Below are 24,854 nucleotides of genomic sequence, written 5' to 3'. Positions count from 1 at the left end.
ATCACAGGTCCTGTGCGCACAGAGCAGCCATATATGTGGAGTGCGGCTCTGCAGGTGGAGGTAGGTGCTGGAGATTCCCCATTACTGAGCGCAGGGGACATTAACCCCTTCAACACTGAGACTCTTTGGGGGGTTTTGTTGCCACTTTATAGAATCATAACATTTCCGTTCTGCTTCCTGTAATAGATACATACGACCCAACTATGGGAGACAGGAAGTGAGGTAACGCATTGTTCTCTTAGTACAGGGCCCCTTTCTTTGCCCCCACACAGTATAATGCCCCTATTAGCAGGTGACCGGATACAACACACAAACACAAGTCGGAAGTAACCAATATAATTATTTACTTCCCTGATAATGGCGGGGAATTTTAATCTCTATGGCAACCGTGAATAATGCAAAACAGGGTGATAACAGAAATATACAATATCAGATATACAATGAATTCTCCGGCTCACTCTCACTGTAATAGCAGCCTCTAACCATGTTACTTTAGCTACTGACAACAGTGATTTTACTGACACATATAGTCGACAACACTCTCTTCTACGAAAACAGGCCATAGCGCGGTCTCCGTCTTTACCCTTTAGGCCATAAGTCCTCTTTACAAAGTCTACCAAGGCTCGCTGGGCCGCCTTTACTTCAACCGGCTTTCACCTTGTCTGTTGTACTACCCTGGACCAACACCTGTACTGGCGTCAGTGCTGGAAGCAGTGGCCTGGCTCACTCGCGTGACGCGTCTCCTGCTCTTCACTGCAGGCGTATACTACTGAGTGGAATCTCCTCAGATCTTAGGTGCTTGACCAAAGGCGGATGTCTCTTGTACCAGAAGTAATAAGATCTGGGACTCTGCTCTTGCCTGGCATAGTCTGGACTATGAGTCTTGACCAGCGCAGGTCAGGTTCTCGGGCCTTGACAGGCGTAGTCTGGACTCCGGGTATTGACCAGCGCAAGTCTGGTTCTCGGGCCTTGGCTGTTGTGGTCTAGACTCTGTGACTTGTCTGGTGCCGCCTGGGTTCTGCTGCCACAATCAGCTGACTCGGGCACTTACCTATGGCCTGGTACCTCAGATTCTTCCTTGGCACCCTGTCATGGTTCCCAATGGCAAGGGAACGTCAGAGAACATAAATAACAGAACAGCTCTTGGGTGATGGAATCTCGAGCTGACTGTGAGCTAAACCTACCACACAACTAACAGTGGCCGGGTGGCGTACCTACGTTTTATCCCTAGACGCCTAGCGCCAGCCGGAGGACTAACTAACCCTAATAGAGGAAAAGACAGACCTGGCTTACCTCTAGGGAAATTCCCCAAAAAAGGAGACAGAAGCCCCCCACATATATTGACGGTGAGTTCAGAGGAAAAGACATACGCAGTATGAAGGTAGGTTCAGCAAAGCGAGGTCCGCTTACTAGATAGCAAGAAGATACAATAGGGAACTTCACGGTCAGCTGAAAACCCTATTAAAGTACCATCCCGAAATTACTTTAAGACTCATGTGTCAACTCATGACACCGGAGTGGCAATTTCGGCCCACAAGAGCTTCCAGCTACAGAAAAATAACATAACTGTGAACTGGAACAAAAATGCAAAACAAACTTAGGACTAAGAGTCCAACTTAGCTGATAGTAGTCTAGAAGCAGGAACATGCAACAGAAAGGCTCTGGTTACATTGATGGCCGGCACTAGAATAACTGAGCAGCAAGGCTAAATAGGATACACCCATATCCTGATGGAAACAGGTGAACAGAGAAAGTGAAGCACACAAGTCCAGTACCACCAGTGACCACCGGGGGAGCCAAAAAACCAAACTCACAACAGTACCCCCCCTCAAGGAGGGGGCACCGAACCCTCACAAGAACCACCAGGGCGATCAGGACGAGCCCTATGAAAGGCACGGACCAAATCAGAGGCATGAACATCAGAGGCTATCACCCAAGAATTATCCTCTTGACCGTAGCCCTTCCACTTGACCAGATACTGAAGTTTCCGTCTGGAAACACGGGAGTCCAAGATCTTCTCCACAACGTACTCCAATTCACCCTCAACCAACACCGGAGCGGGAGGCTCAACGGAAGGCACAACCGGTACCTCATACCTGCGCAATAATGACCGATGGAAGACATTATGGATAGAAAAAGATGCTGGGAGGTCCAATCGAAAGGACACGGGGTTAAGAATCTCCAAAATCTTATACGGGCCGATGAACCGAGGCTTAAACTTAGGAGAAGAAACCCTCATAGGGACAAAACGAGAAGACAACCACACCAAGTCCCCAACACGAAGACGAGGACCAACACGACGACGGCGGTTAGCAAAATGCCGAGTCTTCTCCTGGGACAACTCCAAATTGTCCACCACCTGTCCCCAAATCCGATGCAACCTATCCACCACAGTATCCACTCCAGGACAATCCGAAGACTCCACCTGACCGGAAGAAAAACGAGGATGAAACCCCGAATTGCAAAAGAAAGGAGAAACCAAAGTGGCAGAACTAGCCCGATTATTGAGGGCAAACTCCGCCAACGGCAAAAAGGCAACCCAGTCATCCTGATCCGCAGACACAAAACACCTCAAATAAGTCTCCAAGGTCTGATTAGTTCGCTCAGTCTGGCCATTAGTCTGAGGATGGAACGCAGACGAAAAAGACAAATCAATGCCCATCCTAGCACAGAACGCCCGCCAAAATCTAGACACGAACTGGGTCCCCCTGTCAGAAACGATATTCTCCGGAATACCATGCAAGCGAACCACATTTTGAAAAAACAGAGGAACCAACTCGGATGAGGAAGGCAACTTAGGCAAGGGCACCAAATGAACCATCTTTGAAAAACGGTCACACACCACCCAGATGACAGACATTTTCTGAGAAACAGGGAGATCAGAAATAAAATCCATAGAGATGTGAGTCCAAGGCCTCTTCGGAATAGGCAAAGATAACAACAATCCGCTAGCCCAAGAACAACAAGGTTTGGCCCGAGCACAAACATCACAAGACTGCACAAAAACTCGTACATCTCGAGACAGGGAAGGCCACCAGAAGGACCTAGCCACCAAATCCCTGGTACCAAAGATCCCGGGATGACCTGCCAACACAGAAGAATGAACCTCCGAGATGACTCTACTGGTCCAATCATCAGGAACAAACAGTCTACCAGGCGGGCAACGATCAGGTCTATCCGCCTGAAACTCCTGCAAAGCCCGTCGCAGGTCTGGGGAAACAGCAGATAATATCACCCCATCCTTAAGGATACCTGTAGGTTCAGAATCACCAGGGGAATCAGGCTCAAAACTCCTAGAAAGGGCATCCGCCTTCACATTTTTAGAACCTGGTAAGTATGAGACCACAAAATTAAACCGAGAGAAAAACAACGACCAGCGCGCCTGTCTAGGATTCAGGCGCCTGGCAGACTCAAGATAAATCAAATTCTTGTGATCGGTCAATACCACCACCTGATGTCTAGCCCCCTCAAGCCAATGACGCCACTCCTCAAAAGCCCACTTCATAGCCAAAAGCTCCCGATTACCAATATCATAATTTCGCTCGGCGGGCGAAAATTTTCGAGAAAAGAACGCACAAGGTCTCATCACGGAGCAATCGGAACTTTTCTGCGACAAGACCGCCCCAGCTCCGATCTCGGAAGCATCGACCTCAACCTGAAAAGGAAGAGTAACATCAGGCTGACGCAACACAGGGGCGGAAGAAAAGCGGCGCTTAAGCTCCCGAAAGGCCTCCACAGCAGCAGGGGACCAATCAGCAACATCAGCACCCTTTTTGGTCAAATCAGTCAAAGGTTTAGCAACATCAGAAAAACCAGTTATAAATCGACGATAAAAATTAGCAAAGCCCAAAAATTTCTGAAGGCTCTTAAGAGAAGAAGGTTGCGTCCAATCACAAATAGCCCGAACCTTGACAGGATCCATCTCAATGGAAGAGGGGGAAAAAATGTACCCCAAAAAAGAAATCTTTTGAACCCCAAAAATACACTTAGAACCCTTCACACACAAGGAATTAGCCCGCAAAACCTGAAAAACCCTCCTGACCTGTTGGACATGAGAATCCCAGTCATCCGAAAAAATCAAAATATCATCCAGATACACGATCATAAATTTATCCAAATATTCACGGAAAATGTCATGCATAAAGGACTGAAAGACTGAAGGGGCATTCGAAAGACCAAAAGGCATTACTAAATACTCAAAATGGCCCTCGGGCGTATTAAATGCGGTTTTCCACTCATCCCCCTGCTTAATTCGCACCAAATTATACGCCCCACGGAGATCAATCTTAGAGAACCGCTTAGCCCCTTTTATTCGAGCAAACAAATCAGTCAGCAGTGGCAGAGGATACTGATATTTGACTGTAATTTTATTCAAGAGTCGATAATCAATACACGGCCTCAAAGAGCCATCTTTTTTAGATACAAAGAAAAAACCGGCTCCTAAGGGAGATGAAGAAGGACGAATATGTCCCTTTTCCAGGGACTCCTTAATATATTCTCGCATAGCAGCATGTTCAGGTACAGATAGATTAAATAAACGACCCTTTGGAAATTTACTGCCCGGAATCAGATCTATGGTACAATCGCAATCTCTGTGAGGAGGTAGTGAACCAAGCTTAGGCTCCTCAAAAACATCACGATAATCAGATAAAAATTCCGGAATCTCAGAGGGAATAGATGACGAAATGGAAACCAAAGGTACGTCCCCATGAGCCCCCTGACATCCCCAGCTTAACACAGACATTGCTTTCCAGTCAAGGACTGGGTTATGAGATTGTAACCATGGTAATCCGAGCACCAAAACGTCATGTAGATTGTACAACACAAGGAAGCGAATCATCTCCTGATGGTCTGGATTCATACGCATAGTCACTTGTGTCCAGTATTGTGGTTTATTACTAGCCAATGGTGTAGAGTCAATACCCTTCAGAGGTATAGGAACTTCCAGAGGCTCTAGATCAAACCCACAGCGCCTGGCAAAGGACCAATCCATTAGACTCAAAGAGGCGCCAGAGTCGACATAGGCATCCGCGGTAATTGACGATAATGAACAAATCAAGGTCACAGACAGAATAAACTTAGACTGTAAAGTGCCAATTGAAATAGACTTATCAACCTTTTTTGTACGTTTAGAGCATGCTGATATAACATGAGTTGAATCACCACAATAGAAGCACAACCCATTTTTTCGCCTAAAATTCTGCCGTTCGCTTCTGGACAGAATTCTATCACATTGCATATTTTCTGGAGCCTTCTCAGAAGACACCGCCAAATGGTGCACAGGTTTGCGCTCCCGCAAACGCCGATCAATCTGAATAGCCATTGTCATGGACTCATTCAGACCTGTAGGTGCAGGGAACCCCACCATAACATCTTTAATGGCATCAGAGAGACCCTCTCTGAAATTCGCCGCCAGGGCGCACTCATTCCACTGAGTAAGCACAGACCATTTACGAAATTTTTGGCAGTATATTTCAGCTTCATCTTGCCCTTGAGATAGGGCCATCAAGGCTTTTTCAGCCTGAATCTCTAAGTTAGGTTCCTCATAAAGCAACCCCAAAGCCAGAAAAAACGCATCCACATTAAGCAACGCAGGATCCCCGGGTGCCAATGCAAATGCCCAGTCTTGAGGGTCACCCCGCAGCAAGGAAATTACTATCCTAACCTGCTGTGCGGGATCTCCAGCGGAGCGAGATCTCAGGGAAAGAAATAATTTACAATTATTTTTGAAATTCAGGAAACGAGATCTATCCCCGGAGAAAAATTCTGGTATAGGAATTCTAGGTTCAGATATAGGAGCATGAATAACAAAATCCTGTAAATTTTGAACCTTCGTAGCAAGATTATTCAAACCTGTAGCCAAACTCTGAGGATCCATTTTAATCAGGTGAGATCAGAGCCATTCAAGGATTAGAAGGAGAGAGAGAGACAAAGGCTGCAATTAGAGCAGAAATGCAACTAAGTCAACTATAGAGCAAGCTCAGAGGAAAAAAAAAAAAAATCTGCAGACTTCTTTTTCTCTCCTTTCTTCTGCCAACGGTTTTAACACTGGGCCGGCCATACTGTCATGGTTCCCAATGGCAAGGGAACGTCAGAGAACATAAATAACAGAACAGCTCTTGGGTGATGGAATCTCGAGCTGACCGTGAGCTAAACCTACCACACAACTAACAGTGGCCGGGTGGCGTACCTACGTTTTATCCCTAGACGCCTAGCGCCAGCCGGAGGACTAACTAACCCTAATAGAGGAAAAGACAGACCTGGCTTACCTCTAGGGAAATTCCCCAAAAAAGGAGACAGAAGCCCCCCACATATATTGACGGTGAGTTCAGAGGAAAAGACATACGCAGTATGAAGGTAGGTTCAGCAAAGCGAGGTCCGCTTACTAGATAGCAAGAAGATACAATAGGGAACTTCACGGTCAGCTGAAAACCCTATTAAAGTACCATCCCGAAATTACTTTAAGACTCATGTGTCAACTCATGACACCGGAGTGGCAATTTCGGCCCACAAGAGCTTCCAGCTACAGAAAAATAACATAACTGTGAACTGGAACAAAAATGCAAAACAAACTTAGGACTAAGAGTCCAACTTAGCTGATAGTAGTCTAGAAGCAGGAACATGCAACAGAAAGGCTCTGGTTACATTGATGGCCGGCACTAGAATAACTGAGCAGCAAGGCTAAATAGGATACACCCATATCCTGATGGAAACAGGTGAACAGAGAAAGTGAAGCACACAAGTCCAGTACCACCAGTGACCACCGGGGGAGCCAAAAAACCAAACTCACAACAGCACCCCATTCCTTTGCTTGGCATCAAAACTGTTCTTGCTTTGTAGCTATGGCTTTTATAATAACAGGAAACTGTGTCATCAAGGTCATCTGCCTTGGTGTACCATTTAGACTCTTCCTGAAACTCTCCCTCTTCCCATTAATTCTGCAGGGTCCCATCTGGATGGCAGATGACAAATCTTTTTGTACGAATGCCGCACAGCCGTGGGCATTCTTTCTTCTTATGACACACCTTTTTACACACCTTATGCAGTATATATGATGCCCCTCACACAGTAAGATGTTTCCACAGTACTAGCATCTCTCATACAAAAGATTCCACTCCAGTATCGCCATACCCCCACCCACAGAATAATGTTCTCAGATTATCACCATTCCCTTCACACACGGTGTAATCTTCTCAGAGTGGCACAATTCCCTCCACACAGTACTGCCATCTCCCCACACACAGCATAATGTTCCAGCAGTACCACCATCCCCCTACATAGTATAATGTTCTCACAATAGCGGCTTCCTATACACACAGGATAATGTTCCCACAGTACTGCTTTCCCCCCCACTTTCTAATGTTCCCACAATACTGCCCTTTACATCCACAATATGGTACCATCCACTCCACCGACCACCTCGCAGCTAATTAATAAATACTCACTTAGCCCCATTCTTGGTACAGATACTAATGAACCCAAGATCTATGAGATATTTACCACACAATAGTTAGATAGGCAGGAGTATATCATCCATAGCGGTAGCCCACTCATTCGCTATTGTGGCTTGTAACAAAAGTTATGTACCGCCACATGTAACCAGAAAGTTCCTGACTCTGCATAATGCAGAAGAAGCATTCATAAAGTGTTGTGCCTGCTTTCTGATGTACAGCTCTGGCAAAAATTAAGAGACCACCACATCAAAACCCTGTCATGGGCAGCCTAATCTCTAGACCTGAACCCCATTGAAAACCCCTGGAATGTAATCAAGAGGATGATGGATAGTCACAAGCCATCAAACAAAGAAGAACTGTTTAAAGTTTTGCACCAGAAGCAGTGTGAAAGACTGGTGGAAAGCATGCCAAGACGCATGAAAGCTGTGATTAAAAATTCCTACTGCACGCACCCTGATGCGCGTTTCGCCGCTGTCAGCCTCGCTTTCTCAAGAGCATAAGAGCAGTAGCAATAAATCAGAAGAACCTGTTTTCTGCAGTAAAGGCTGCAGTTATGTCCTGCTCATAGAGACAAATGTGGTCTGGGTGAACATGACCTTTATTGTGTTACCACATTTATGAACAAAACCTCACTTTGCTGTAGAACATGAAATGAATACATGTTTCTGTGTACCTAGCTCATGCACCATTAAATAGAAAGCCCTGCAGATTTAAAAAAAATAAAATAAAATCATGGTTATTCTACAAAATATTGATTTCTGAACTCTTCCTTAGTTAAAACATTAGTATTGTTGTTTCTAAATGATTATGAACTTGTTTTGTTTGTATTATTTGAGGTCTGAAAGCACTGTTTTATTTTAATTTTGACCATTTTTCTTTGTTAGAAAATACAAAAATTATTGCTCGGAAATTCGGAGACATGTTGTCAAATGTTTATAGAATAAAAGAACAATTTACATTTCACTCAAAAATATACCTATAAAGAGAAAAATCAGACAAACAACATTTTGCAGTGGTTTCTTATTTTTTGAAAGAGCTGTATATACCGTATATACTCGAGTATAAGCCGAGATTTTCAGCCCACTTTTTTGGGCTGAAAGTGACCCTCTCGGCTTATATTCGAGTCAGTGTCGGCGGGTGGGGGGGGAGCGGCGCGGTGACATACTCACCTGCTCCTGGCACGGTCCCTGCATGTCCCATGGTCTCCGGGCAGCTCTTCCTGTGTTCAGCGGTCACGTGGTACCGCTCATTACAGTCATGAATATGCACGCATATTCATGACTGTAATGAGCGGTACGAGACCGCTGGACACAGGAAGATGCTCCCGGAGACCATCTGACAGTGAGACGCTGCCAGGGACCGCGCCGGGAGCAGGTGAGTATATCGGGGGAGGTGAGCATTGCGCAATAGTCACCTGTCCCCCGTTCCACCGCTGCGCGCTGTTCTGTCTTCCATCCTCTGGCTGTGACTGTTCAGGTCAGAGGGCGCGATGACGCGATTAGTGTGCGCGCCGCCCTCTGCCTGAACAGTCAGTGCGGAGGATGGAAGACAGAGCAGCGCGCAGTGATGGAACGTGGAAGGTGACTATCGCAAGTGCCGGGGGGCCTGAGCGAAGAGAGGTGAGTATGTGATTTTTTTTTATTTTAATCGCAGCACAGCAAATGGGGCAAATGTGTGGAGCATCTTATGGGCCATATATGAGGAGCATCTTATGGGGCATATATGAGGAGCATGTTATGGGGCATATATGAGGAGCTTGTTATGGGGCATATATGAGGAGCATGTTATGGGGCATATATGAGGAGCATGTTATGGGGCATATATGAGGAGCATGTTATGGAGCATATATGAGGAGCATCTTACGGGGCATATATGAGGAGCATCTTATGGGGCATATATGAGGAGCATGTTATGGGGCCATTATTAACCTTTGTGCAGCATTATATGGGGTATATTTTAATATGAAGCATCTTATGGGGCCATCATGAACTGTATGGAGCATTATATGGGGCTCCTGATTCAATATGGATATTCAAAAACACTTAACCTACTGATGTCTCAATTAATTTTACTTTTATTGGTATCTATTTTTACTTTTGAAATTTACCAGTAGCTGCTGCATTTCCCACCCTAGGCTTATACTCGAGTCAATAAGTTTTCCCAGTTTTTTGTGGCAAAATTAGGGGGATCGGCTTATACTCGGGTCGGCTTATACTCGAGTATATACGGTACTTCTCATCAAGTTTTGTTAAGTAAAGGAAAGTTTATTTTTGAACATTGATCTCCTTCATTCATTTCCATACCATCTGGTCCGAGCCTGCCACGTACAACAGCAGCATGCGGTCTGCAGAGTCTGGAAATATGATTCCGCCCAATATGTACACCGTGCTGTAAATTATTATGCAAATTATATTTTTCTTGGATTTTCCAAAATGGTCAGTCCAATGACAGTCAGTCTAATAAAAGTCATCACCCATTAGAGTATATGTCAAATTTTATTGAAAAAAACTCCCAATGATAACAGTATAATCTCCAAAATGAATAAAAACTCAAAATGCACTGTTCCAAACTATTAGGCACAGTAGAATTTCTAAACATTTGATATGTTTTAAATAACTGAAAATGCTCATTTGTGGAATTTGCAGCATTAGGAGGTCACATTCACTGAACAAAAAAGCTATTTAACTCCAAAACATCCTAACAAGCCAAGTTCCATGTTAACATAGGAACTCTTCTTTGATATCACCTTCACAATTCTTGCATCCATTGAACTTGTGAGTTTTTGGAGAGTTTCTGCTTGTATTTCTTTGCGTGAAGTCAGAATAGCCTCCCAGAGCTGCTGTTTTGATGTGAACTGCCTCCCACCCTCATAGATCTTTTGCTTGATGATACTCCGCAGGTTCTCTATAGGGTTGAGGTCAGGGGAAGATGGTGGGCACACCATGAGTTTATCTCCTTTCATGCCCATAGCAGCCAATGACTCAGAGGTATTCTTTGTAGCATGAGATGGTGCATTGTCATGCATGAAGATGATTTTGCTCCTGAAGGCAAGTTTCTGCTTTTTATACCATGGAAAAAAGTTGTCAGTCACAAACGCTATATACTTTGCAGAGGTCATTTTCACACCTTCAGGAACCTTAAACGACCCTACCAGCTGTTTTCCCATGATTCCGGCCCAAAACATGATTCCTCCAGCTCCTTGCTGACGTCGCAGCCTTGTTGGGACATAGTGGCCATCCAGCAACCATCCACTTCTCCATCCATCTGGACCATCCGGGGTTGCTCGACACTCATCAGTAAACAAGACTGTTTGAAAATTAGTCTTCATGTATGTCTGGGCCCACTGCAACCGTTTCTGCCTGTGAACACTGTTTAGGGGTGGCCGAATAGTAGGTTTATGCACCACAGCAAGCCTTTAAAGGATCCTACACCTTGAGGTTCGAGGGACTCCAGAGGCATCAGCAGCGTCAAATAACTGTTTGCTTCTTTGTAATGGTATTTTGGCAGCTGCTCTCTTAATCCATTGAATTTGTCTGGCAGAAACCTTCCTCATTATGCCTTTATCTACATGAACTCTGTCTGTGCTCTGTTTCAGTCACAAATCTCTTCACAGTATGATGATCACTCTTAAGTTTTCATTAAATATCTAATGTTTTCGTACCTTGTCCAAGGCATTGCACTATTTAACACTTTTCAGCAGCAGGGAGATCCTTTTTTCCAATATTACTTGAAACCTGTGACCTGTTTTCTTGTAATATAGGAAAGCCTAAGGTCAGAAATAAACCCCATAAATCACTGCACATGGAGACTTTGGGATCAGATAATTTCTGTCCTCTGTGTTTGTGGAAACAAAAAAGCTTTTATAAAAGCCTCAAACTTCTGTGTGTGAATCAGACATGAGATCTAACGTGATAGAAGATTACAGTGCGGGAAACATTCATATAGACGGCCGGTGGTGATGGAGTCAGTGACGGACTCTGAACAAATATGTTTCAAGAGCCATAGTAGAAGATGAAGATGTCGTCGTCGTCATTATGAAGTAGTTATTTCTCATGTCGCGTGTAATGAATATCTCCTGCAGTATTGCTAATGCCGATTCCAGTGTCGGTAAATGAGATGAGAATTAGCGTTATGGAAGATGAGTCCATGAGAAACTAATTCAGCTGCCGACTCCGAGGAGGAAATTGCTTGTTGTCTGTGGCCTAAAATATATAGGTTTTATTAGTAGATGCAAAGAAGAAAACTAAATACTGTAAAATAATAAATCTCCTCATATGTTTCCCTTATTATCTCCAGTAATTGTATTATTACACAGGATTTTTATGATGCTACATCTGCTCATCTTCTCATTCAGGTCTCTACAATATCTGATCCTCTCAGTGAACATCTTCTATATTAGAACATTTTTCTGATTTAGCCATCAAGGATTGATATGGACAGAGACAAGATGGCGGAGAGGATATTACACCTCACCCTAGAGATCCTCTTCTGGCTTACTGGAGAGGTGAGAGATTTTGATGAGAGGTAGGGACTCTGTAGTGAGATTTATTAATGTGTCTCTCCATAACCAGGATTACACAGTAGTGAAGAAGACCTCTAGTGAACGCTGTCAGGACCCTGTGTCTGAGGGATGGGGAAGACCCCTGAGCCCAATCACGGGGCCTCCACCTCACCCCCCGGTACATGAGGACATCAATAACCAGAAGATCCTAGAACTCACCTACAAGATGATTGAGCTGTTGACTGGAGAGGTGACACTGCTGGGAATGCTGGGACATTAAACCTTAATGCTATGAAGGGATCAGGGGGATGACAGTATCATTGTGTGTGTCAGGTTCCTATAAGGTGTCAGGATGTCACTGTCTATTTCTCCACGGAGGAGTGGGAGTACTTAGAAGCTCACAAATATGTGTACAAGGATGTTGTGATGGACGTTCCCCAGCCCCTCACATCATCAGGTAATACACAGGACTAAATGCACACGGACTATAATTATCTGTATGTAAGGAATTAATTCAGTCCCTCTATGTGTTTCCTCCAGATCTATCCAGTAAGAGGACAACACCAGAGAGATGTCCCCGTCCTCTTCTTCCACTGGATTGTAAACATGAAGATCCCAATGTTCCTCAGGATTATCAGGTAGATGGAGAGAAGGTGTCATGAGATCTCCCTTATGATGTATAGACAGCTGTGAAGGTCTTGTGCTCAGTCTTGTTTTATCCACCAGTATTATATGTTTTATACTTAGAATCATAGTTTCAGTTATATTCCATTGCTCCTCAGGTTTCCATATGTAAATTAGAAAAAGGATGATCCCTCTACACTGTGACATCCCTTCAGATATCTGTAGACCGTTACTAAGTTTTCTCTTAGCCTTCTTTTTTGCAAGCTAATCATTCTCAGATCCTTTAACCAAGGACATATTTTGCAGTCTGCTGACCATCCTACTAGCTCTTCTCTGAACTTGCTCCCACTTTTCAATGTTTTTTTTAAATGTGGTGCCCAGAACTGGACACATTATTCCCAAAGAGATCTGACCAAGGAGTAGACGAGAATAGTTACGTGACGTGATGTAGACTCTATGCTTCTCTTAATACATCCCAGAACTTGTGTAATGAGAACAGTGGAGATGGCAGGATTAGAGCTGACTATAGATGTGACTTCTCCGTCTTCCTTTCACTTTTACAGTATTTGTTCCAGGGTGAAGATCTGACCCATATTGATACTACAGAGACATATGTTAGGAGTGATGAGTGGTGTAAAGAGGAGATTCTTACATATGACTATCCAGGTGAGTAGTGACCACTAAATGCAGAGAAGTAACAGATTCTTCTCAGTCACTGGCTGGGACTACTTTATCGGTGGAGTAGTCTGGCCTTATCAGAATTGTGCAATCACCAGTTTTCCTCTAGACCACAACTGTCATGGTGTGATCCAACGCAATGGGTGGTCAATGGATGGCACAACTCACAAACAACGGAACGGAAAAGGTGAGAGGAAGGCCCTACTGTAGAGAATGGGGGATGGTTACCACCTGAGCTCAAACCTGAGCCTGTACCTGCACTACCCTAACACCATATGCGGGTCCTTCTCCCCACCGCTGTCAGGATACCTTGTCCCTAGTAGTCACCTAATACTGCCCTGACTAGTGCACTGGCCGGCAAGGAGTACTAGACTCACCTCTGCAGATAATACACACGGGGAAAGTAACAACACCAAAATGGACAAGGTAACAAAAACACCACAAACAACACAGCTACTGGACTCCAATCATCTGACGTGGCTGACACCAGATAGCCGCTTCTGCTAGTCTGGTCTCCAAAAAGAAACTCTATCACCAACAGTCAGCTGATGCATCAGGTGACCTTTTAAAGAATGCTGGGAGTGATCACCACCTGCATCAGCTGACCCAGCAGCACTGCAGTAACATCAGATAGCCAGCGGGGAAAAACTGACATTAACCCCCGATAGTCCAAATGGAAAAAAGTTTTAAACTGAGTGGAACCAGAGCTGCCACAAATCCAAAAATGGATTGTGACAACAACATTCTCCTCAGCCAAACTCTGTTCAAATGACATTGGACATTGAAAGTGCTTTTCTATAGAACTTACAACCTGGAAGATCCACCTACTTTAATTAGGAGATGCTGACCGTTACCTGCCCAGATCTGTAAACTACAAAGCCAAATGACAGCGTACATAGAATGTGCTGATAAGGCTGCCGTCACACTATCAGTATTTGGTCAGTATTTTACATCAGTATTTGTAAGCCAAAACCAGGAGTGGGTGATAAATGCTGAAGTGGTGACGTGTTTTTATTATACTTTTCCTCTATTTGTTCCACTCCTGGTTTTGGCTTACAAATACTGATGTAAAATACTGACCAAATACTGCTAGTGTGACGGCAGCCTAAGACAGAATATTACTTAAAGAAAAATATTATGATGGACATGTAAGAAAAAGTGGAGGGTAATGATGTTGTTCGCTTCCTAGATCCCTGATATCTTATTGGATGAATCTACCTTCTCTCTCTTCTGTGATGCTGAATGTGATCATATGATCCCTACAAGACCAGGTCCAGTCTTTCTGGCCAAACTTCGCTTTTATGATCAACAAACATGAAATGTCCAGTGAGGGTCAAGTGTGAATTTCTGTACAATAACAACAGAGTTTCCCTTCACCCTGACTTTTCAGTTTATTTTAAAACCGACTAACTTCAAACAGGATTGCAATAAACTACTGTAGAGGTTTGTACTCACTCAACTGCGGTTTGAGGTAGGCACAGGAAACAGTTTCATAAGAAAATGTCCAGTCAGGTTTATTAGCGTCATAAACCTGTTTAAGAACAAGCAAACAAGGATAGCCTTCCCCAGCACAAAGTGAAACAAACTGAAAATAACTAGTCTATATAGTACAGCGGGTCTGCCTTCTTAGGTCAGTGTATTTAGCAACACATGCTGTAGGTCTCTACACCTCCAGCCACAAACACTGAATGAGACACTCTGCCTCCATTTTATCTGCCAAACCATGCCCCAGGGGATGGGGATATGTGAGCAGTCATTCCCACCCATCCCTTATGACTGCTCGTAAAACCTTGCCCTGGAATGGCCTGATAACTCTCTCAGCACTATATATGTCCTGGAGCAAGCTTCCGAGCTCACATCATCGCAGCTAATAGCCACGATGACATATATCTCCCCTCAAGGACTCGTCTGGCAGCCATCTTACATACCCGCCCCCTCTGCCTAAAGCTGGGGGGCTTGGCACCTTCTGCCAACAAACAGTGGAACCTGCATTGCCATGCAGTTTAACTGGCCTATGCTCCACATGGAAGTTAAAATCCTGAAGTGCTAGGAACCACCTGGTCACTTAGGCATTGTTCCCTTTCTTCTCCATCATCCACTTCAGTGGGGCATGGTCTGACACTAGTCTGAGCCTCCTGCCTAAGAGATAGTACCTTAGAGAGTCCAATGCCCACTTGATGGCTAAACATTCCTTCTACACTATGGAACAATTTTTCTCGCAGGATGACAACTCCCGGTTAAGATACATTATGGGTTGCTTTTCCCCGTGCACCTCTTGCGATAAGACAGTGCCCAGCCCGTCATCCGACGCATCCATCTGGGCCACAAACTCCTTGGAGAAATCGGATGCTACCAGCACCGGCTGTTTACACAGGGCCAGCTTAAGTTCCCGGAAGGTCATCTCAGTTTCTGGAGACCACTAGCCATAGCCGACTTGTAACACCCCAGGTAACCGGCTGTTACAGTGATGTTGCCTTCCTTTTGGGGAGGGTGAAGTCATGCCTGGAGGCAAGGAGGATTCCCTTTAACAGATAGCACATCTACAGCACATGCAACACATTCTGAATCCAGGCCAGAAGGGGAAGCTCTGAAACTGGATTCAGGGGAGCTCCCCCATATATAGATATTCTGGCCTGGAGGAGGAGTTAGACAGATGGTCCAGGAAGACAAGAGAAGACAGTGAAGGAGAGAGGAGTGGAGAGCAGAGAGTGGAGCCGTGCAGCCACGTGTGGTGCTGCAGCTCCAGGACAGAAGAGAACCAGATGGGATGCATTGATAGCAAATGTCAGAGGGGAGAAGCAAAGGAGAACAAAAGAGTTCGGACTATGATTGGGCACCCTCTGAGCTGAAGTGCAGGAACCAGGCACTGGGAACCTGAGGCTGTGTAGTTCTTCACGTCCCACAGCAGAACTGGAGGGCAGAAGAATTTATGTAGTCTGTCCGCACCCACACCCAAAGGTGCAGCAGTACACAGAGCCCGGGTCATTATAGAGACCCTGTAAAAAGCTCGCATTGTCCACCATGTGGGTACTGTCCCAGGACATGAGAGAGGACTCTGTAAGGGAGTCACAGGCAGCAAGGACCTCGCATAAGTGCGCGAGACAGAAGGCTTACAAACCTCACCTGGGAGAGGGATTCATCATTGACTCCAGGCCGACCGGACCACACCAACGCCAGTTGCCATTACCCTAGACTGAGACTGTCTACCTTCAGTAAACCAGGTAAAGAGACTGCAACTCTGTGTCCTCCATTTATTCCTGGCACCACACCATTCTTGCCATACACACCGGGAGCCCTGGGGACCCAGCTTCACCTGTGGGAAGTTTTACCATCTTTGCTGCAGTACCATCGCCCCAGAGGACCCCTTTAAACAGCGCTGGTCACTCCTGACCGAGTACCACAGGTGGTGTCACGTCACGAAATGTTATTACTTTACATACCCCTTTAAAGACATTCCCTTTTACTTGGGCGCCCAGGGCCATGGACCGGGTTGCAGCCACCATGACCACCCCTTTAATAATGACCGGACCCGGTATACCGAGTACCCCACGGCTCTGGCAGGTGTTCCAGACTTTGTCCCTTCAAGGAGGTCTGTCAGAAAGGTGGCTACCATGGAGACGTTTGGGATACACTGGTGGTAATAGCTCACAATGCCCAGGAATGCCCTGACCTGCTTTTTTGAGAGGGGTTGTGGCCAGCCCTGGATCGCCTCAACTTGATTTATCTGGGGCTTTATTTCCCCCCTGCCTACAACGTAGCCCTATTATCGCGCTTCCTTCATTCCCAAGATGCATTTCTTTGGGTTTATGAAAAACCCTGCCTTCCATAGAGAATCAAATATCGCCTGGATCTTGGTCAGATGGCTTCCCTAATCCTGGCTGAAAATCACAATATCGTCCAGGTAGGCCACTGCGTACCTCTTGTGGGGATCTAGGATCCGGTCCATGGCTCTTTGGAATGTTGCTGTAGTGCCTTGTAACCCAAACAGCATCCTTGTTTATAGGAAGCATCCATCTGGCGTTGAAAAGGCAGTCTTCTTCTTAGCGTCTTGTGACATGGGAATTTGACAATACCCTTTTGGGAGGTCAAGGGTGGTAATATACCGAGCCTGCCCTTGCCTCTGAATTATCTCATCAACCTGTGTCATTGGGTATACATCAGATTTTGAATCTTCATTCAGCTTCCTATAGTAATTGCAAAATCGTCATTCCCCATCCAGTTTTGGCACTAAGAATATTTGACTGGACCAGTCACTTTTGGATTCCTCGATGACTCCCAGGCTCAGCATTCGCGTCACCTTCTTTGAGATCACATCTCAGTGGGCTTCATGAATCCGATAAGGCTTCAAGTTGACCCAAATATGAGGCTCCATCAAGACTTCATGCTTTATGACCTTCGTACAACCTGGAATTTCCAAGAACAAATCTCTGTTACGCTGTAGCAACTCTTGGCACTGCTGCTTCTGTGAGAGAGACAAGGTGTCTGCCACCTTAACATCCTCCGCACTGACATCAGACTTGGCCAACAGACAAGGAACTTCCACGGGTTCTCTGTGTCCTTCCACAATTTAATCAGGTTCATGTGGTACAACTGGTAGGGCTTCCGCTTCCCTTGTTGGTGGATTTTATAGTTGACATCACCAACTTTCTCCTACCTCATAGGGATCCTGCCACTTGGCCAGGAATTTGGTCTCCACCGTGGGTATCAGCACAAGTACTTTATCCCCTGAGTTGAACTGTCTAACCCGGGCTGACCTACTACACAGTCTGAACTGGGCTTCCTGAGCCTTGAGGAGGTGCTACTTCACAATGGGCATCACCGTCTTTCTATAGGGGTGGTTTCAACTTCCCAGGACTCCTTTGCCACATCCAGGGGTCCTTGAGGGTGTCATCCATAGAGCAGTTCAAAAATGGAGAAGCCGGTGGAAGCTTGGGGAACTTCACTGATGGTGAACAATAGTTAATTAAGCAGACAGTCCCAGTCTCAGCCGTCCTTCGCCACTGCTTTTTTAGCATCGCTTTCAAGGTTTTGTTTAACCTCATCCACCAGTCCATCTGTCTGGGGATCTATACTGAGGTTCTGAGATGGGAAATCTGCAGGGTCTTGTACAACTCCCTCATGACCTTCGACATGAATGGGGTCCCTTGGTCCATTAGTACTCCTTCAGCAGCCCCGTTCGGGAGAAGATATGGACCAGCTCCCTAGAGATACACTTGGCAGAGGCATTTCTTAAGGGTACCACCTCTCGGTACCGAGTTGCATAATCTAGGACCACCAATATACAGCTCTGGCAAAATTAAGAGACCACCACATCAAAACCCTATCTTGGGCTGCCCAAACTCCAGACCTGAACCCCATTGAAAACCTCTGGAATGTAATCAAGAGGATGATGGATAGTCACAAGCCATTAAACAAATAACTGCTTACATTTTTGCACCAGATGCAGTGTGAAAGTCTGGTGGAAAGCATGCCAAGATGCATGAAAGCTGTGATTAAAATCATGGTTATTCCACAAAAAATTGATTTCTGAATGCTTCCTGAGTTAAAACATTAGTATTGTTGTTTCTAAATGATTATGAACTTGTTTTCTTTGCATTATTTGAGGTCTGAAAGCACTGTTTTGTTTTTTAATTTTGACCATTTTTCTTTGTCAGAAAAAAATACAAAATTTATTGCTTGGAACTTCGGAGACATGTTGTCAGTAGTTTATAGAATAAAAGAACAATTTACATTTTACTCAAAAATATACCTATAAAGAGAAAAATCAGACAAATTGAGCATTTTGCAGTGGTCTATTAATTTTTGCCAGAGCTGTATATTGATGTCTTCTTTATCAGAAGCCCCACCAGGTCCATCTCTATTCACTCAAACAGCACCTCAATGATGGGCAATGGTACCAGACGACTGCGGAAGTGGGCTACTGGGGAGGTCAGATGGCACTTGGGACAGGAACGACAATAGTTCAAAATTTCTCTGTAACACCCAGGCCAATAGAATCTCTGCAAAATGCGCTTCTGGGTCTTATCTGGCCCCAGATGATCACCCAACACATGGGAATGAGCCATGTCTAACACCCTGCGTCTATGGGGTCATGGTACCAATAACTGCTCTACCACCTCACCTCTTGGCATGGCAACTCTATAAAGCAGATCCCCAATCATAGAAAAATGTGAGGGAACCGATTGTCGACCCGCGGCTCCTGAGGCACACCATTTAATACAGTTACATTTTCAAATGCCCATTTAAGAGTTAGGTCCCTGAGCTGGGCAGTTCCAAAGTTTCCCCCGGACACACCCAGCTCATTGACGTTGGCTTCAGTGGATGCTGCCTCATCATCAACAAGCACACAAAACGGAAACCTGTCAGCTACAGCCTGCAAAGAGGTTTCATTGGGAGCAACCTGGCTGTTGTTTGAACAACCAGACGTCCTCCCTTTCCGCCACAAGTCCCAAAAGAACGCAAAGTTCCTCCCTATTATAATAGGGTGCAATAGGTCCGTGACCACGCCGACCTCATAAGACTCCACAGTTTTTGTTTATGACAACTTGGGCCACAGAGTAGTCCTTAGCATTACCACGGATACAGCAGACGCCCACCCTCCTTTCAGGAATCAGCCGATGGGGAATCGGGCCCTCATTAGGGTTACCAAACTCCCCGAGTCCAACAGACCAGTCATTTGTACCCCGTTTACTGTCATGGGGCATTCCTGCGGTCCCTCGCCTGGTTGAGGGACAGCACTGGAGGCGGGATATGCAAAATATGAGCAGCGCCGTCCTATGCTGCAGTCCACTGTGTCAGTGGTCAAGGGGCAACAGGCGGCTATGTGACCTGGGGTATGACACCTCCAACAAATTATAGTATTGGATGGGGCCTTTGACTCGGATACCTCCTGGACTCTGGATATCCCCCTTTTGGTATCCGCCCCCTTTAGGGACCCCAGTATGAGGATGCTCCAACCCCTTGCTTCCCCAAGGAACTATCGACCGCCTGGTACCTCTCCACCAGGCTTACTAGGTCATTGGCATTATGGGGATCTCCCTTGGCAACCCAGGATTGCACTGGTAGGGAGTGTATTAACCTGTCCATGACAACCTTCTCCACCATCTGTGCTGGGGAGGAGGCTTCAAGTTGCAACTATTTTTGGACCAGGTGTAGGACGTCAAACATTTGGGACCAGGGAGGTTTGTCACAATAATAGGCCCACTGATCCACCCATTGCGCACTGACAGTCAGTCACTCTTATGCGTGCCAAGATCTCAGCCTTTAACTTGACATACTCTTTTGCATCCTGCAATGCCAAGTCATAATACGCCTTCTGCGGTTCACCTGTTAAATATGGTGCAGGAACCTCCGCCCACTGCTCTGGAGGCAATTTATGCCACTCGGCCACCTTTTCAAACACCTCCAAGAAAGCCTCAACGTCATCACCCGGGGTCATTTTTTGCAATGCCCTTCTTACCATCTTCCTCGCATGAGAGTAATCACCTGGATTTGGGGTTGGGGCGATTCACCTGCTGTGGATCGCCTCTGCTAGGATTTCCATCTGATGCTTCTGCTGCTGTTGCCATGGCTGCTGCTGATGTGGCTGCTGGAAATTAGCCTGCACAAGTTGATTTATCAATTCCTCTATGCTGTCAGATTTCTCTCATGCAGCAGCTTTTACCCAGGATATGTGATATCTATGCAGCAGTCGCACAGCCTCATGGGATTCGTGCCCATGCTTCTAGCAGCAATTGTAGAGGTTTGCACTCACTCAGCATTGGTTTGAGGAAGGCACAGGAAACGGTTTCATAAGAAAATGTCCGGTTAGGTTTATTAGAGTCATTAACCCTTTAAAGCACAAGGAAACATGGATAGCCTTCTCTAGCACAAAGTGAAACAAACTGAAAATAACTAGTCCATATAGTACTGTGGGTCTGCTCACTCAGTCATTTTGAATTGCGCAGCAGCTGGGAAATGTCAGAGAGGCGCAGCACCTGCGCACTGCAGGACTTTGCTCTACCCTCAACAGGGCAGGTAAGTACACCTGCACAGGAGTGCGATCCCAGGAGCCATGAAGCAAGCAGGAGGGCGTCATCACAAGTAGATGGGAGGCACTGAACCAGGACCTGAGACACTTAACGGACCGGACCGCACCGCAGGTGAGTATAATAAAACTTATTTTTCTTATTTTTTAGGTCAGATCGGGGGCTTATCTAGAGCATTATAGTATGCTGTAGATAAGCCCTGAAAGGTGGTGGCCGTATCTTATATCGGCCAAGCCTGGTGACAGGTTCCCTTTAAATGTGGTTTGGCCACGCTGCAAGGCTCAGGAGCGAGTTGAAATATGTCTTCAGGACAGCGGATATTGCTAGATTGGTTTATGGAAGCCACATTGCTTTTCAAGAGCTTTTGAGCCACTAATAATGTGGAAACCTTAGTTTTTCCAATGACAGATGAGGGACCTGAGTGGGGACTTGTTTTTTGTGCGATGAGTAGAATTTTTTTTTTAATATAATTTTCACATACATAACATTGTTTGGTGTCTTTTTATTCCATGTTTGGGAGGCAGAATGAACAAACCGTTGAACACCACAATCCACTGGTTCATACAATGAATGCTTTCAATTAGACTGTGAACTGTCATTGTCTTGGTGAATAATTCAATATTTTTATACAACTTGTAATTTTTACAGACAGCTTAAGTAAAAATGTTCAAAAGTATAACATTTGAGGATATTTTATCCAAAAAATAATTGTTTTTTATTTTTAGCAGATGACTGTACCAGGATATCAGAGGGAACGTTGACATCTTCAATTTTTAAATCGGATGATCTTGAGATCACACAGGATACAATTGAAGTGAATGTCATTACTCCAGATATACCATCATCCCTTCACAGCAAAGATTTGTCATCTTATCATTTGAAGCAGGTTCTGTCTTCTGGTTCATTACCATCTACAAAGGAAAATCAAAGTCACAATATAAGAATGAAAAAACTAATTGATTCTAAAGGAAAGAAACCATTTTCATATTCAGAACATGGAAATAGTTTTCTTGAAAAGACTTTTCTTAAACATGAAAAAATTCACACAGCAGAGAATAGATTTTCATGTTCAGTATGTGGGAAATGTTTTAACCAGAAATCAGAATTGGTTGAGCACCAAATAACTCACACAGGGGAGAAGCCTTTTTCATGTTCAGAATGTGGGAAATGTTTTAACCAGAAATCGGATTTGGTTAATCACCATAGAACTCACACAGGGGAGAAGCCTTTTTGCTGTTCAGAATGTGGGAAATGTTTTAACCGGAAATGGAATCTTGTTATACACCAAAGAAATCACACAGGGGTGAAGCCTTTTTCCTGTTCAGAATGTGGACATTGTTTTAACCAGAAAGTGCTTCTTTATTGCCACCAGAGAACCCACACAGGGGAGAAGCCTTTTTCATGTTCAGAATGTGGGAAACGTTTTAACCAGAAAGTGCTTCTTGATCGCCACCAGAAAACCCACACGGGGGAGAAGCCTTTTTCATGTTCAGAATGTGGGAAATGTTTTAAGCATAATTCATATTTTGTTAGGCACCAGAAAAATCACACAGGGGAGAAGTCTTTTTCGTGTTTAGAATGTGGGAAATGTTTTATCCAGAAATCAGATTTGGCTAAGCACCAGAGAATTCACACAGGGGATAAGCCTTACTCATGTTCAGAATGTGGGAAATGTTTTAACCAGAAATCAGATTTGGTTAAGCACCAAAGAACTCACACAGGGGAGAAGCCTTTTTGCTGTTCAGAATGTGGGAAATGTTTTAACCAGAAATCGGATTTGGTTAATCACCATAGAACTCACACAGGGGAGAAGCCTTTTTGCTGTCCAGAATGTGGGAAATGTTTTAACCGTAAATGCAATCTTGCTAAACACAAAAAAAATCACACAGGGGAGAAGCCTTTTTCCTGTTCAGAATGTGGGAAGTGTTTTAACCAGAAAGTGCTTCTTTATAGCCACCAGAAAACTCACACAGGGTAGAAGCCTTTTTCATGTTCAGAATGTGGGAAATGTTTTAAGCATAAATCACATTTTGTTAGGCACCAGAAAAATCAGGCAGGGGAGAAGCCTTTTTCATGTTCAGAACGTGGGAAATGTTTTGTAAATAAATGAAGTCTTGTTAAACATCAGAGAACTCACACAGGGGAGAAGCCTTTTTCATGTTCAGAATGTGGGAAATGTTTTAACCATCAATCAAATATTGTTAAGCACCAGAGAAATCACGCAGGGTTGAAGCCTTTTTCCTGTTCAGAAAGTGGGAAATATTTTAACCATTAATTAAATATTGTTAAACACCAGAGAACTCACATGGGAGAGAAGCCTTTTTCCCATTCAGCATGTGGAAAATGTTTTGTGAAGAAATCATCTCTTCTTAGTCACCAAAGGACGAACACAGGGAAGAATCCTTTTTCATGTTCTTAATGTGGGAAATGTTTTACACAAAAATCAACTCTTAATAAACATCCGGGAAGGCACACAAGGGAGAAGCCTTTTTTATGTTCAGAATGTTGGAAATATTTTAACTGAAAATTGTATCTTCATAAAGGAGTTAACCACTACTAGGACAACCCCTTGTCATTCCTCATGTTTGGGCACGTTAAATTGAAAACACTCATTGTACGAGAATGATCAGTACTAAATATGTACTTTTTAAGGGCCAAACCACACTAGTAGGCCCAATGCAGTTTAATATTAAAAATATAGGCCGAAAGCCTGAAGATTGAAGCTCAGGAAAATAACACAGGACAACACCAAGGTGCGGCAGACACCGTTACTAGGCCCAACCAAAGTAGTAGGCCAAATGCAGTTTAATATTTAAAATGTAGGCCGAAAGCCTGAAGATTGAAGCTCAGGAAAACAAAACAGGAGAAAACCCAAGAGCGGCAGACACCGTTTTAAGGGCCCAACCACACTAGTAGGCCCAATGCAGTTTAATATTACAAATATAGGCCGAAAGCCTGAAGATTGAAGCTCAGGAAAATAACACAGGACAACACCAAGGTGCGGCAGACACCGTTACTAGGCCCAACCAAAGTAGTAGGCCAAATGCAGTTTTATATTACCAACTACTTAATGAGAGCCTGAAGACTGAAGCTCAGCTTTGTTCAGTGGAGGACAACACCAGGGAGCGGCAGACACCGTTAGGCCCAATCCAACTAGTATCCCAAATTCAGTTTCATATTTCAAATATAGGCTGAAAGTCTGAAGATTGAAGCTCAGGCAAGTAAACCTGGAGAACACCTTGGAGCGGCAGACACCGTTAGTAGGCTGTTATGATCCGGTGACCTTGGAGCCGCATGAGACTTTCTCGGGAGTAGGTGGAACCTGTACTGACTGCAAACCCTAAACTGACACCGCAACTAGAAGTAGCCGTGGGGTGTACCTAACACATCCTAGACACCTCGACACAGCCGGAGGACTAAATACTCCTATAGATGGAAATGGGAATACTGTCTTGCCTCAGCAGAACCCCAAAGGATAGGCAGCCCCCCACAAATATTGACTGTGAGTATTAGAGGAAAGACACGCGCAGGCAGAAATCAGGATTTAGCAAAAGAGGCCACGCTAGCTAA

The 24,854-nt window shown here is 44.8% G+C and overlaps 1 protein-coding gene across 3 annotated transcripts; it reads left to right on the top strand.

Moving 5' to 3' along the window:
• Positions 1 to 23,325, top strand: LOC143766359 (uncharacterized). Of its 3 annotated transcripts, none has more exons than XM_077253990.1 (7): positions 1 to 60; positions 11,809 to 11,958; positions 12,026 to 12,205; positions 12,289 to 12,412; positions 12,496 to 12,593; positions 13,155 to 13,245; positions 22,013 to 23,325. In XM_077253990.1, the coding sequence occupies exons 2-7, from the start codon at positions 11,887 to 11,889 to the stop codon at positions 23,260 to 23,262; spliced, it is 1,815 nt and encodes a 604-aa protein (XP_077110105.1). In that variant the 5' UTR covers positions 1 to 60; positions 11,809 to 11,886; the 3' UTR covers positions 23,263 to 23,325. The 3 variants fall into 3 exon arrangements, with proteins under 3 accessions (XP_077110105.1, XP_077110104.1, XP_077110103.1); XM_077253989.1 differs by having other exon boundaries at positions 17 to 60; positions 22,010 to 23,325; XM_077253988.1 differs by having other exon boundaries at positions 18 to 60; positions 13,143 to 13,245; positions 22,010 to 23,325.
• The last annotated feature ends 1,529 nt before the right edge of the window (positions 23,326 to 24,854 follow it).

Source organism: Ranitomeya variabilis, chromosome 4 (assembly GCF_051348905.1).
Source record: "Ranitomeya variabilis isolate aRanVar5 chromosome 4, aRanVar5.hap1, whole genome shotgun sequence".
NCBI lineage: Eukaryota > Metazoa > Chordata > Amphibia > Anura > Dendrobatidae > Ranitomeya > Ranitomeya variabilis.
The sequence above is the reverse complement of the archived record's forward strand: the minus strand, read 5'-3'. Positions and strand labels throughout refer to the sequence as shown.

Bases quoted from the DNA above. Each gene is read 5' to 3' on its own strand.
- LOC143766359 (XM_077253988.1), top strand. From the start codon at position 11,887: ATGGACAGAGACAAGATGGCGGAGAGGATATTACACCTCACCCTAGAG. The intron at 11,959-12,025 runs GTGAGAGATTTT...CTCCATAACCAG, and splicing joins TCTTCTGGCTTACTGGAGAG to GATTACACAGTAGTGAAGAA. The intron at 13,246-22,009 runs GTGAGTAGTGAC...TTTTATTTTTAG, and splicing joins TCTTACATATGACTATCCAG to CAGATGACTGTACCAGGATA.